This window comes from Muntiacus reevesi, chromosome X, assembly GCF_963930625.1.
Source record: "Muntiacus reevesi chromosome X, mMunRee1.1, whole genome shotgun sequence".
Taxonomy (NCBI): Eukaryota; Metazoa; Chordata; class Mammalia; order Artiodactyla; family Cervidae; genus Muntiacus; species Muntiacus reevesi.
This window is the reverse complement of record NC_089271.1, coordinates 143101399-143116055: the sequence shown is the minus strand read 5'-3', so window position 1 is coordinate 143116055 and position 14657 is coordinate 143101399. Positions and strand designations below refer to the sequence as shown.

Below are 14657 nucleotides of genomic sequence, written 5' to 3'. Positions count from 1 at the left end.
CTTGTGTGATGTAAAATACCAGGAAAATCATTCCTTGAACTAAGGATTCTATAGATTCTAAACACTATAGTTGTAGCTGTGCTGTCTACATGATCAGTGTTTCTACTTTAGAATTTTTGAGGTGGAAAAGACAATACAGATCATTTAGTTCAAACCTACCCCTTTCCATAAATTGTACAAATCCAGAAGCTGAGACCACATGAGTTTGGGATTTGACCAAGATCACACAGCTAATGACAGAAAGAATACTAAACCTGGATTTTTTTTCACTCTAATCTGTGGCTTAAATTTGGCAGAAGGTTTCTTTCTGCCCATGAAACCCTGGATTATGGGTCCACTATTCTTCTGAGCCATTGTTTTCCAGGAAAGAACCTTCTTTTTTTCTTCTACTTTTACTGTTTGTATAGCTCTGAAACAGTTAAGTTTTATTTTTAGACAATTAAGTATATACAACATAAATCCTGCTTTACAGTTTTAGGTATTTTTGACTAAATTTCTGATTTCTATTTTCTTTAAGTTGTGCTACATGCCTGAAAAACTGAAAGTGCTTTACTTATTTTGTCCTTTTATGTTTTGTAAGAACATGTCCTTATAAGTTTTTAGTTTTCTGCTCTGTGACAGGAAATTGCTCTTTCATTTGAGTCTCTGTATCACTGGCTTTTTTTCAGATATGAAATTGTATTCAAACAACAGGTGGGAACAGAAGATATGTTCCTAGGATTGACCAGAAAGGATGCGTCAACTGCATGTTGCAAGGATCTAGTGGTAAGCCTCTCCCCGTTCCCCATTTTCCATATGACCATTATAGTTAAATTGACTGTTATGCAAGGCTGTAAGCCCTTTAAAAATAGTGGTTGCTATGTTTGAGGCACTAAGGGAATAATAGAATAGACTGTTTGTTTTAAATTGATAAACATGTACAAAATAAAATAAGTTTACACATGTGGATAAGATTTACAAATAAATAGAATCATATGATATAACACACTATTTCTAGCCTAATAACACCACCCAATCTGCACTGAGTTTTCTTTCATCCTAGTTCTGTCCTATTCATACCATCTGATTGGTTATTAATTTCTGATGAGTTGACAGTCAATCAGAATGAAATGTTTCCTTCCCTGAATCTGGCTTATCTCTTATATCTGTATCTTTTAATGACTCAGCTTACATTAGGAAATGTAAAAGGGAATTTTTTTCCCCTTAAACTTTGGATCTGAACTACCGATTTAACACTCTAAAAAGACATCCAATGAAACTGGAGCCTATTATACAGAGTGAAGTAAGCCAGAAAGATAAACACCAATACAGTATACTAACGCATATATATGGAATTTAAAAAGATGGTAATGATAACCCTATATACAGGTCAGAAAAAGAGACACAGATGTATAGTCTGTTGACTTTTGGACTCTGTGGGAGAAGGCGAGGGTGGGATGATCTGAGAGAATAGCATTGAAACATGTATGTTATCAAGTGTGAAACAGATCGCCAGCCCAGGTTGGATGCATGAGACAAGTGCTCAGGGCTGGTGCACTGGGAAGACCCAGAGGGATGGGATGGGGAAGGAACTGGGAGGGGGGATCAGGATGAGGAACACATGTAAATCCATGGCTGATTCATGTCAATGTATGGCAAAAACCACTACAATTAAAAAAAAAAAAAGACATCCAAAATGTTGCTTGGCTCCCTGCTGAATGACGTACAGCATGTTGGAGGGCATCCTTTGCCAAGCAAAGGATGTTTGTTTCTGTGTAACAATAGCAATACCAGTGATATCAGTGAGACTACCTTACTGGATCTAACAAAGAATGTGAAATGCAACTCACTTTGGCAATATACACTAGTAATTCTGGTGTTTGGTGCTGGGAGTTTATTTTTTGAGATTAGAGGCTGTGCATCTGTATTTTCCCATCTCTCTTTTAGAATACTCTATGACATAGAATACTGAGGTGCCCATAGGAGATACTTAATATTTTTCCTTAAGCAACTGGTAAATGGATTCTCTTTTGCATAAATTTCAGGTTTTCTCTTATTAACAAAATCTAAAACATTCAATTGGATCAAATAACATAATGGGAATAGCATCTTTAAGGACCTCAGGAGATTTTTCAAACTCTAATGAGTTAGGTTTCAAGTGATCTTGAAGTAATTAGCCCCAGGGTTTTACCAGTAATATTCAAATTTCTCCCTCTTAAATGACTGTAAGATTATGTTTTTGATGTTTGATATTGTGAATTACTCTAAACTCTAAAGAAATGTTAGGCCTTAAATAAATAAAACTGTTGTGAGCCTTGGCATTTCTCTCATGAAAATTACTACTAGCATTAATAATAAAGGTATTCTGAGTGAAGAATCTTGGAAACTAAATCACACCTCAGAATAGGAGTGTATAGTTTGTCTGAAACAGGCATGTACAGAAAAAGACTTGATCTCCCCCTCTAATGATCTTATAGTTGATTAGAGAAATAAAACTAGCATAATTTAACTCATTTTATATTTAACAATTATGCTCTGTGTTGATGATTGTAATTTTATCATGAGTTCAGAAGGTTTGGATAAGACATGAACACCTTTGAAGTCAGAGACAAATGAAATATTTGTTCATGCTATGGGACTTCACCACATGTATAGTATTCTTTTTATTCATACATTCAATCTTTAAATACTTACTGAATACTACTGCTTATTACGCACTGTCCTTAAGTATTAGGGATGCAAAGACAAATAATTAACAGTCAATTGCCATCAGGGAATTTACAGTTAAGGGGATGGAAACCTAATAAATCATTGTAGTTCAGTGTGGTAAGTATATATTTAGAGGCATATACCAGATATGTGGTGACAAAGTAGAAAGGGATCAACGCTGGGTGGATAGAATTTCTCCAGTGGACAACATTCCAAGAAGAGCTTTCCAAACAGAAGTAAGAGCACATGGCAAGGTATCCAGGCATGAAATAGCATGGCCTATTTGCGTAAGCATTGAGTGTAAGTAAGAATAAAGAATAATTTGGACAGTGGTGTACTGGTAAGCTGTGTGTCTCTAAAAAAAGAAAAAAAAACAACAACTGTAGCTTGAATTTTATGACATCCACTGTTATTACTTAACCCCACTGGGAAGGCTCCGACTGCAGAGGTTGATGACCTCATCTCAAATATTTCTTGCACAAATTTTAAGCTTGAGTATTTTAAGCTTAATGTTAAGCTTTAAGTATTTCAGTTAATAATATGGCATTTTCTCAACTCTAAGACGTCATCAAATTGTAGATATGCCATTTGTTTAGTAACAAAGCAAAAATAGGTACACTACCACATTAAATATAAACATTGATTATGTGATTCATCCCAATAACAGAAACATAAAAATGTGAGGAAAATAGCACCTTAGAATTAGCTAAATATGATGTTTGGGGCCTGGATCTGATCTCTGTGTAACAATCAGACACAGAGACTTTAAGAAGAAGGCCTATGCTAAAGCTGAGGAAGGTACTGGGTTGTCCAAAAAGTTCGTTCGTGTTTTCCATCACATCTTGCAGACAAACCTGAATGAACTTTTTGGCCAACCCAATAATAGGACCATAAACAATCTATTTAAATACAAGGACTGATTTGGAGTTTAAAAATTTATAAGAACCACCTTTCCTTTACCCTCTCCAGACTCCAAGTAAGAAAGCAAGATTTATGAGTCCTAAATCAAAGAGTGAGTCCTAAACAAAAATCAGAGTTAGGAATATGTATGTTTTCAGCAAACCTTCTATCCTTTCCTTCTAACCCCAACCAGAGGGTTCCATTATTCATATTATGCCTGCTGCTCCAATTCTGAGTTTGTAGCTACCAAGCTTCCCTTGCCTTAATCTATATTTAGGCATCTTATTTTTAAATAAAAATTATGTGTATTTAAAGCATATAATATGTTGATTTGATAGACATAGTGAAATGATTCCTACAGTCAAGCTAATTAACATACCATCTCCTTGCCTACCATTTGTGTGTGTGTGTGTGTGTGTGTGTGTGTGTGTGTGTGTGTGTGTGTGGTGAGAGCACCTTAAGTCTACTCTCAGCAATTTCCCAGTATTCAACACAGCATTATCAACTATTATTATCATGCAGTACATTAATTTTAGAGCTAGAACCAGGCCAGTGGTTTGCATGTTTGTTTTGTTTTGGGTTGCTAACCCTTTTCTTCAAGCAAAATTCTATGAGAAAGCCAAACATATAAAACAATTACTGCTGCCTTAGTTTAAAAGGTACTATCATCCATGACACAGCTCCTAGGAGAAAAATTTGGGCTCTTTGGAACACAGTTTGAAAGATGTTGATTTAGGATTTCCTCCTTATATTACAGGTGAGAAAATAAGGTCAAGCTTACAAGGTCTCTTGTACTAACACAAGAGAGTCTAGAGGGCCTTTTCTCCTAGATGGCATGCATGTTTTTCTTTAATCCTCATGAGTAGAATCCTATTTTATTTTATCTTAAATCATATTTTATCATTTATCTTCTATACTCTCCATTCCTCCCCACAAGACTTCTACTATAATGGATTTGATACATATCATTGAATACATATTTGTCATTGTTTTCTGTAATTTTTAAAATTCAACACATACTTATTGAGCATTTACTGTAGGCCAGACACTTGACATACAGTGTTGAACAAAATAGATATAAGGTTCTCTTTCTCTCCAGGTGATTACTGTTAAGAGATCAAACAGTCCATAAGCAGCACAGATTTTCATAGCCCCATCCAATAAGGAAATAAACCCCAAAGGATATAGTTTATGATTTACACAAATGGCATAGCAGAATTAGCATGGTATCAGATCCCCATGTCCCTTTGCCCCACAGGACGACAGTGAACTACAGGAGCCAGATGACAGGTAACGTGAATAGTGAGACACTCTTGCTGAAGAACCAACTCTAGACTTCAACTAAGCTGTTTTATGGCCTGCATCTATACCCAGGGAAAGGGAGGTGGAAAGTCCTTTGTTGGAACCTCATGACAGCCTCCTGCAAGATAGGGTGCTTCCCACAAAGTAGAAAGACAGATAAGAAACAGCCTTGAGACAGCTCCTCACAAGACCGCCTGTCTTCTCATGCTCCAAGAGAATTACAGGATGTTCTGCCAAGACCTCCAGCAGACTGCAGCTGAGCCTTGCTTACATGGCCTCCGTGAATAGTGGAAGATTGCCAGAGTGCCATAGTGGAGCCATTTCCCTACATTTACAGTCCATAAATAAAAGTTTTTATCCTGATTGTTTTCACTTAACATGATATAATAACAACAAACAATTGATACAATGCTTACTATGTGCCAGGCATTTCCCTAAGAACTTTGCACATAGTTATTCATTAATCTCCACACCAAAACTCGATGAAATAAGTGCTATTATTCCTGTTTTACAAATACAGTTCCTGAAGCACAAGGAAGTTAAGTAACTTGCTTAAGGTCATGCATTTAGACTCTGGCAGAACTACAATTTGAACCTAGGCCCAGCTTGAATTTGATAGACATGTATGCAAAGTGATCTGGGTACAAAAAAGAGGAAACTCAGGTAGACTTCACAATACAGGTGGCATCTGATGACATTTGAGGGACATAATGGTTTTCCAGGTTGGAAAAGCTGTCTAAGAAGTGTAAATAGGGTGAACAAAGGTGTAGTCCTGTGAAAGTATAATATACAATGTATTTTGAGAACTATTTGTAATGGTCTTCGAACCCCAGAATTCTTTGGCATGAAGTAATAAGACAGAATACCCAGCTTAGAGCTAGTTGTAAAAGTCTTTGAATATCATACCATATGTTACAGACTGAATTTTGTCCCCCTCAATTTGTATCTTGAAACCCTAACTCCCAACATGATGGTATTCAGAGATAGAACCTTTGGCAGGTAACTAGGTTTAGATGAGGTCACATGGGTAGGGCCATCATGATGATATTAGTGCCCTTATATCAGAGACGCCAGAGTGCTTTCTCTGCTTGCTTTCTATCCCTGCCATGTGAGCATAATGAAAAGGTAACCATCTATAAGCCAGAAAGAGCTTTCACCGGAGGCCAATCATGCTGGCATGTCTGGCATATTCAGACTCCCAGTCTGTAGTACTTTGTTATGGTAGCCTGAACAGACTCAGATGCCATGAAATTTGGACTTACTGTGGGGTTTAGAGTTCTTAGACATTTTAAAGTGGGTGAGTTAAATGAGTAGATGTATATTTCAGAACAACTCTATTTTGGCAGATTATGGTGGAGAATTTGGTGGAGATTATGGTAAGAGATGAGTGTGAGTTTGGGAGACTGGTGATAAGAAAACCAGATGATAGTCAATTGCAGTAGTTCAGGTAAGAGAAATAAGAGCCTGGATTATGGCTGTGGAGACAAAGAGGAAAAAATGGTTTCAGTAGACATTTTGAAGATACAGTTGACTCTTGAACAATGTGGAATTTTGGGGTGCCTGCACTCCATATAGTCAAAAATCTAATTCTGACTTTATAGTTGGCCCTCTACATCTGTGAATCTGCACCCATGGATTCAACCGACTGCAGATGTGTAGTCCTGTAGTATGTATTTATTAAAAAAAAATAAACAGATAAGTGGACCCACACAGTTCAAACTCATTGTTGTTCAAGGATCAATTGTAGTATTTTTGAATTAATTAATTTATGGCTGTGCAGGACCTTTGTTGCCACGTGGGCTTTTTTTTTTTTTTTTTTTTTAGTAGTTTCGGTGAGCAGGGGCTATTCCTCACTGCAGTGTGCAGGCTTCTCACTGAGGTGGCTTCTCTTGTAGCAGAGTGTCTCTAAGTGGGCAGTCTTCAGTAGTTGTGGCGTGTGGGCTTCGTTGCTCTGCAGCACGTGGGATCTTCCCAGACAGGGATCGAACCTGTGTCTCCTGCATAGGCAGGCAGATTCTTTACCACTGAGCCACCAGGGAAGCTCTCAATTGTAGTATTGATAGTATTTAGAAAGTGGTCGAATGTGATGTGTAAGGGAGAAACAGGAGTCAAATTTCTAGCTTGGGTGACTGGGTGAATGGTGATGGCATTAATCAAGATATGGGAAGATAAAGTGGTTTATACCTGGATAACAGGCTTATGTTTTTTAATTCATATTTGCTCATCTGAATTTTCTACATTTTTTATAACTACTTTGTATTACTTCTGGAATGAGAGTAAACAAAAGGTGGTTTTGTTTGTTTTCTAGGGATCGGGTATGGAGTACAAAAGAAAGAAGACAAAATTCTAGAACAAAAATATTAAGTTTGGGCTATACTGAGTTTGAAATACAAATATGTATGGAATTCAAAGATAGAGACTAGAGATGTTGATTTTCAGATTGGTGTTTGTTCTCTATAGGGGTTAAAATATACTACCACAGACTGCTGGCTTTGCGTCTGGCTTGGAATGAAGTAGAACTGTTTTTAAGTAGTAAGTGTGTGTGTTTGGAGAGGGGTAAGTATGGAGGGTTATACTAGGAAACTTGCAGAAATGGGGCTAATTGAAGACAAAATAGATGACCCTTGGGGAGGCTCAACAATCAGAGACAAAGTTCAAACAGACATTGTAAATTCTCAGTCAATTTCCAGGCTAAGCATTGAAAACTGAGATGTTAGCTCAACGAAATGAGGTTGGAATTGTGGCAGGCTTTAGAGATACAAACAATGATGATGGAGAAGCCAGGAAACTGTCATAGAAGCAAGGGAAGAATGGGAGCCTGCCTACCCCTGACAAACAGGGATGACTGTGGTACCTGACCTTTTGGGTGCCAGCTGGGGAGTGTGAAAAAGGAATTTTAGGTATTAAAAATGTGTAAGGAGGCCTCCCCATAGGACTGTTGATGGCAGGAATGAGGATGGGTGCAGTGGAGAGGTAGGTCAGTGGATTTCCATCTTCACCTATGGGTGTTTAACAGCACACTATCTCTAAAATCCAAAAATGAATGACTAGGTTTCTTGATTTTCTGCCAGATGGCCCATCATTTGTTCGAGGAGCAGGGACAAGCCAGCAGATGGCTTCATACATACTCTTTTTGAGCTGCAATGGATACATAATATTTTGGTGCTCCTACTATAATGGATCTCTATTGATAAAGGAACATGCTGATGTGACTTTAAAAACAAGCCATTAAGCCTATTTTTATTTTTCATTGTCACCTCCTCACTGGGATATGAGCCTTACTCCATCTCTAAATCTAACTGGGAATGAAGAGTCAGGGATAGGATGGGAGTCGGTCACCATCTGGCAGACACAATGAGGAGTCACATGTTTATCACACGTATTCATCTCAGAAAGAGCTAGCAATCATTCTGAGCAAAGTGTCTGCACATCCTCTGAGAAGTCACTTGTTTTTTGAATGGTATGCTTCTCAAATCCCGATTTCTCTCTTAAGGTTAAAACAGTCATTTTCATTTACTTCTTATAAATAAATAGATTTGGCTGCTTGATAATGGAATGGATTCTCTTTTTCATTTAAAATTCTGGAGAATGGACACCTTTTTTTCTAGGCTTTCTGATTATGCTAACTGTACTTGATTGGTTATATATCAGACTGTGTGGCAGGGAGAAAGATATTTGAGCTGTAATACAATTCCTCATTATCAGCTCCAGGCAGCACAGTAAACCTTCAATTAAATTTCTAACAATTCTTACAGTAATATACATACATTATAGTTAATATCATAATATTTTTCCATAATGATGGTAGGGGGATAAATACCTCTTTAATAGCTAATTTAACTGTATAGACTTAATATATATCTGATGATGGAAATTATATATATTTAAAGTTTTAAATAATAGCACAATTAGTAGAGTTGATAATAAAAGTCCCCTATAAAACTTCCCTACTGGTCCAGTAGTTAAGACTCCTCACTCCCACTGCAGGGAATGCAAGTTTGATCCTTGGTTAGGGAAGATCCCACAGGCTGCAGTATGTAGTAAAAAAAAAAAGTTCCCTGTAATGAGAAAGCTATAGATAGATAGACTGGGGGCGGGGGTGAGAGGGAGTTTGAGATGGGCTTAAGGTCATGGATTAAATAAGGGTGAAAGATGTCCTATATATATTACTTGGTAGCAAAATCAGTAATTTTACATTTTGATTATGTCATTTGGAGGAGGTTTCATCAAATATCTTAATTATATGGTCCAGAATTCTTGAACCAGAACTGGAAGAACCTTCTGAATACATGCAAGCAGATTCACAGATAGACCATAGAAAATACAAGTATTTGAGGGATGGATAAAGGAAAGGAATGTAAACGATATGCAGAGATGGGGAAAACCATAATAGTATCTACTGCTGCAGAGAAGTAAAGCAGGATTAAGAAGTCTTTGGTGATTTTTGAAAGAGAGCAGCTTCAGAGGCATGATAGTGGTTAACACTGGGTTGCAGAAAGCTGAGAAGTGGATAGGAAATGAGAAAGAGAAGGCAGTAAATATAGATTATTCTTTGAGACAGCTTACCAGTGAAAGGGAGGAGAGAGAAGAGATGGGTGGTGAAGAGAAGGCCTGGTTTAGGAATTTCTAAAAGAATATTTTTCAGTTAATGACAGGAATCCATTCACTTACTCATGTAATATTTATTGAGTGGCTACTGTGTGTCATTAGACTTAATGAACAAACCATAAAGAAGTAGTCATGGTACTGGCCCTTAGGGGACTTCTAGAATTGGGTAGGGGCTACTCAAGTGGCTCAGTGGTAAAGAATCTGCCTGCCAATGCAACAGATGCAAGAGACTCGGGTTTGATCCCTGGGTGGGGAAGATCCCCTGGAGTAGGAAATGGAAACCCACTCCAGTGTTCTTGCCTGGAAAATTCCATGGACAGGGGAACCTGGAGAGGCTGCAGTCCATGGGGTTGGAAGGAGTTGGACATGACTGAGCATGCACACAGAAATGGGTAAAGGCATTTTTGGCTACATGATGTTATTGACATTTAGTACTCAGGGGCCAGGGATTCTATAAATCCTGCAATAAGAGGAACAATCCTAAAAAAATGAAGAGTTGTCCTAGACAAAATTAGAAAAACAGAGGTTGAAGACATGAGAATGACCACTCAGCAATATTCTACCCTGTTGATTACTCCTTCCTTCTTTTTTTTGAATACAAAAATATTCATTTTAATAAACTTTATATTTCAAATAGAATTTTAATCTGTCTACTCACAAAACCTAATTCAAAACATGATACATTTATCTCTCTAGCTGATTTGATGTTACTCTCTCACAAACAATACTCAATTTGTAATTGTTTTATATTAAGACTCTGTAACTAAATGAAGTCTATTTTATCAGAAAACATTTCCCTTTAATCTTAAAGAGTGTTTTTTTAAAATGAAGTCACCGACAAGAACTACTTTCAGATAGTACAGAATTTCTTATTTCTTAAAGACTCTGTGGTTGACCACTTTTTCATTAGTTCCCTGTAGCAAGACACTTTCTATTTTATTCTCAACACATTTTTTCTCTTTAATGACCTCACTCTTCTGGTTTTCCTCCAAAATCTCTGGACATTCCTCATCTCCTTTGCTTCCAGATCACTGGCTCTTCTCCTGCCTGAAGTTCTCTAGGTCTCTGAAAAAGACCTATGTATTATTTCTCTAATATCTTTCTATCTAGTCCCATGGTTTTAAATGCTGTTTATCTGTATAGTCTTAATCTCTTCAATGAGCTTCAGGTTCCTATAACCAACCTCTCACTTGACATCTCCTACTTGTTTAATAGGCGGTGCAATCCTAACATGTCCAAAACAGAACTCTTGTCTTCTCCAAGCCTATTTCCTATTGATATTCCTCATCTCAAGAGACGACAACATTCACCCAATTGCACAAGCTAAAAATTTAAACCATTCCTTATTTCTCTTTTCTTTATACCTCATGTGCAATTCATGAACAAGTCTTATCGGCTCTGCTTTCAAAATATATTCTAAATCCATCTAATTGTTATTACTACAACAACTACCATCATCTTTCAAACCACCATCACCTCTCAACTGGACCATTATGATTCTCTCTTGATTCATCTCCCTGTTCCCACTGTTGCTCCTTTGGAAACTTCCCACAGTGTCCAGAGAAATCCTTTTAAAAAGTGTATCACATCACTCCTTCACTCAGCACCCCTGATGGATTCTTATTGCACTTAGGACAAACTCCAAATTCTTTATCTTAATCCTTGAGGTCTCAGATTATCTGCCCCTGCATACTCTTCAGTTTCATCTCATGCCACATTTTCTTCCTTGTTCATTATGTTCTAGTCACCGTGGCCTTCTTTCTGTTCCTTTAGTATGTCAAGTTATTTCCTGATTCTTGCTGTTCATTCCAGGCGGAAGACTCTTCCTTCAGTTCAGTTCAGTTCAGTTGCTCAGTCGTGTCCAACTCTTTATGACCCCGTGGACTGCAGCATGCCAGGTCTCCCAGTCCATCACCAACTCCTGGAGTTTACTCAAACTTATGTCCATTGAGTCGGTGATACCATCCAACCATCTATCTCATCCTCTGTCGTCCCCTACTCCACCTGCCTTCAATCTTTCCCAGAATCAGGGTCTTTTCAAATGAGTCAGTTCTTCACATCAAGTGGCCAAAGTGTTGGAGTTTCAGCTTCAGCATCTGTCCTTCTAATGAATATTCAGGACTGATTTCCTTTAGGATGGACTGGTGGATCTCCTTGCAGTCCAAGGGACTCTCAAGAGTTTTCTCCAACACCACAGTTGAAAAGCATCAATTCTTTGGCACTCAGCTGTCTTCTCCATCCAACTCGCACATCAATACATGACTACTGGAAAAACCATAGCTTTGACTAGACAGAACTTTGTTGGCAAAGTTATGTCTCTGCTTTTTAATATGCTGTCTAGGTTGGTCATAGCTTTTTTTCCAAGGAGTAAGCGCCTTTTAATTTCATGGCTGCAGTCACCATCTGCAGTGATTTTGGAGCCCCCCAAAAGTAAACTCTGTCACTGTTTCCACATTCCCTATCTATTTGCCATGAAGTCATGGGACCAGATGCCATGATCTTAGTTTTCTGAATCTTGAGTTTTAAGCCAACTTTTTCACTCTCCCCTTTCACTTTCATCAAGAAGCTCTTTAGTTCTTCTTTGCTTTCTGCCATAAGAGTGGTGCCATCCGCATATCTGAGGTTATTGATATTTCTCCTGGAAGTCTTGATTCCAGCTTGTGCTTCATCCAGCCCAGTGTTTCTCATGATATACTCTGCATAGAAGTTAAATAAGCAGAGTGACAGTATATACAGCCTTGACGTACTCCTTTCCCAATTTGGAACCAGTCTGTTGCTCCATGTCCAGTTCTAACTGTTACTTCTTGACCTGCATACAGATTTCTCAGGAGGCAGGTCAGGTGGCCTGGTATTCCCATCTCTTTCAGAATTTTCCACAGTTTATTGTGATCCACACAGTCAAAGGCTTTGGCATAGTCAATAAAGCAAAAGTAGATATTTTTCTGGAACTCTCTTGCTTTTTCAATGATCCAGTGGATGTTGGCAGTTTGATCTCTGGTTCCTTTGCCTTTTCTAAATCCAGCTTGAACATCTGGAAGTTCGTGGATGATGTACTGTTGAAGCCTGGCTTGGAGAATTTTGAGCATTACTTTCCTAGCATGTGAGATGAGTGCAATTGTGTGGTAGTTTGAGCATTCTTTGGCATTGGCTTTCTTTCGGATTGGAATGAAAACTGACCTTTTCCAGTCCTGTGGCCACTGCTGAGTTTTCCCAATTTGCTGGCATATTGTGTGCAGCACTTTCACCTCATCATCTTTTAGGATTTGAAATAGCTCAATGGGAATTCCATCACCTCCACTACCTTTGTTCATAGTGATGCTTCCTAAGGCCCACTCAACTTCTCACTCCAGGATGTCTGGCTCTAGGTGAGTGATCATACCATCATGATTACCTGGGTCGTGAAGATCTTTTTTGTATAGTTCTTCTGTGTATTCTTACCACCTCTTCTTAATATCTTCTGCTTCTGTTAGGTCCATACCATTTCTGTCCTTTATTGTGCCCATCTTTGCATGAAATATTCCCTTGGTATCTCTAATTTTCTTGAAGAGATCTCTAGTCTTTCCCATTCCATTGTTTTACTCTATTTCTTTGTTTTGATCACTGAGGAAGGTTTTCTCCTTGCTATTCTTTGTAACTCTGCATTCAAATGGGTATATCTTTCCTTTTCTCCTTTGCCTTTAGCTTCTCGCCTTTTCTCAGCTATTTTTGAGGCCTCCGCAGACAACCATTTTGCCTTTATGCATTTCTTTTCCTTGGGGATGGTCTTGATCCCTGCCTCCTGTACAATGTCACGAACTTCCACCCATAGTTCTTCAGGCACTTTGCCTATCAGATCTTATCCCTTGAATCTATTTCTTAGTTCCACTGTATAATTGTAAGGGATTTGATTTAGGTCATACCTGAATGGTCTAGTGGTTTTCCTGCTTTATTCAATTTCAGTCTGAATTTGGCAATAAGGAGTTCATGATCTGAGCCACAGTCAACTCCCAGTCTTGTTTTTGCTGACTGTATAGAGCTTCTCTATCTTTGGCTATAAAGAATACAATCAATCTGATTTTGGTATTGACCATCTGGTGATGTCCATGTGTAGAGTCTTCTCTTCTGCTGTTGGAATAGAGTGTTTGCTATGACCAGTGTGTTCCCTTGGCAAAACTCTATTAGCCTTTGCTAAGTCTTTACTTCATTCTGTACTCCATGGCCAAATTTGCCTGTTGCTCCAGGTATTTCTTGACTTCCTACTTTTGCATTCCAGTCCCCTATTATGAAAGGGACATCTTTTTTTTTTTTTTTTGGTGTTAGTTCTAAAGGGTCTTGTAGGTCTTCATAGTGCCGTTCAACTTCAGCTTCTTCAGCATTACTGGCGTTGACTTGGATTACTGTGATATTGAACGGTTTGCCTTGGAAATGAACAGACATCATTCTGTTCTTTTTGAGATTGCATCCAAATACTGCATTTCAGACTCTTTGTTGACTATGATGGCTACTCCATTTCTTCTAAGGGATTCTTGCCCACAGTAGTAGATGTAATGGTCATCTGTGTTAAATTCACCCATTCCAGTCCATTTTAGTCCACTGATTCCTAAATACCAATGTTCACTCTTGCCATCTCCTGTTTGACCCCTTCCAATTTGCCTTGATTTATGGACCTAACATTTCAGGTTCCTATGCAATACTGCTCTTTACAGCATCGGACTTTACTTCTATCACCAGTCACATTCACAACTGGCTGTTGATTTTGCTGTGACTCCGTCTCTTCATTCTTTCTGGAGTTATTTCTCCACTCTTCTCCCGTACCATAATGGGCACCTATCGACCTGGGGAGTTCATCTTTCAGTGTCCTCTCTTTTTGCCTTTTCATACTGTTCGTGGGGTTCTCAAGGCAAGAATACTGAAGTGGTTTGCCATTCCCTTCTCCAGTGGACCATATTTTGTCAGAACTCTCTACCATGACCCGTCCGTCTTGGGTGGCCCTACATGGCATGAGTCATAGTCCATGTGATCAGTTTGGTTAGTTTTCTCTGAGAGTTGTTTTTAGTCTGTCTGCCCTCTGATGGAGAAGGATAAGAGACTTATGCAAGCTTCCTGATGGGAGAGACTGACTGAGGGGGAACCTGGGTCTTGTTCTGATGGGCAGGGCTATGCTCAGTAAATCTTTAATC

The 14657-nt window shown here is 38.4% G+C and overlaps 1 protein-coding gene across 2 annotated transcripts in view; it reads left to right on the top strand.

The window, feature by feature from the left end:
* The window catches only part of DNAAF6 (dynein axonemal assembly factor 6), a 44789-nt gene that overhangs the window by 16955 nt on the left and 13177 nt on the right, over positions 1 to 14657 (top strand). For both annotated transcript variants that reach the window (XM_065916532.1, XM_065916531.1), the window contains exon 5: positions 669 to 765. In XM_065916532.1, the coding sequence (XP_065772604.1) occupies positions 669 to 765 (97 nt within the window). The remainder of the gene's footprint in view (positions 1 to 668; positions 766 to 14657) is intronic.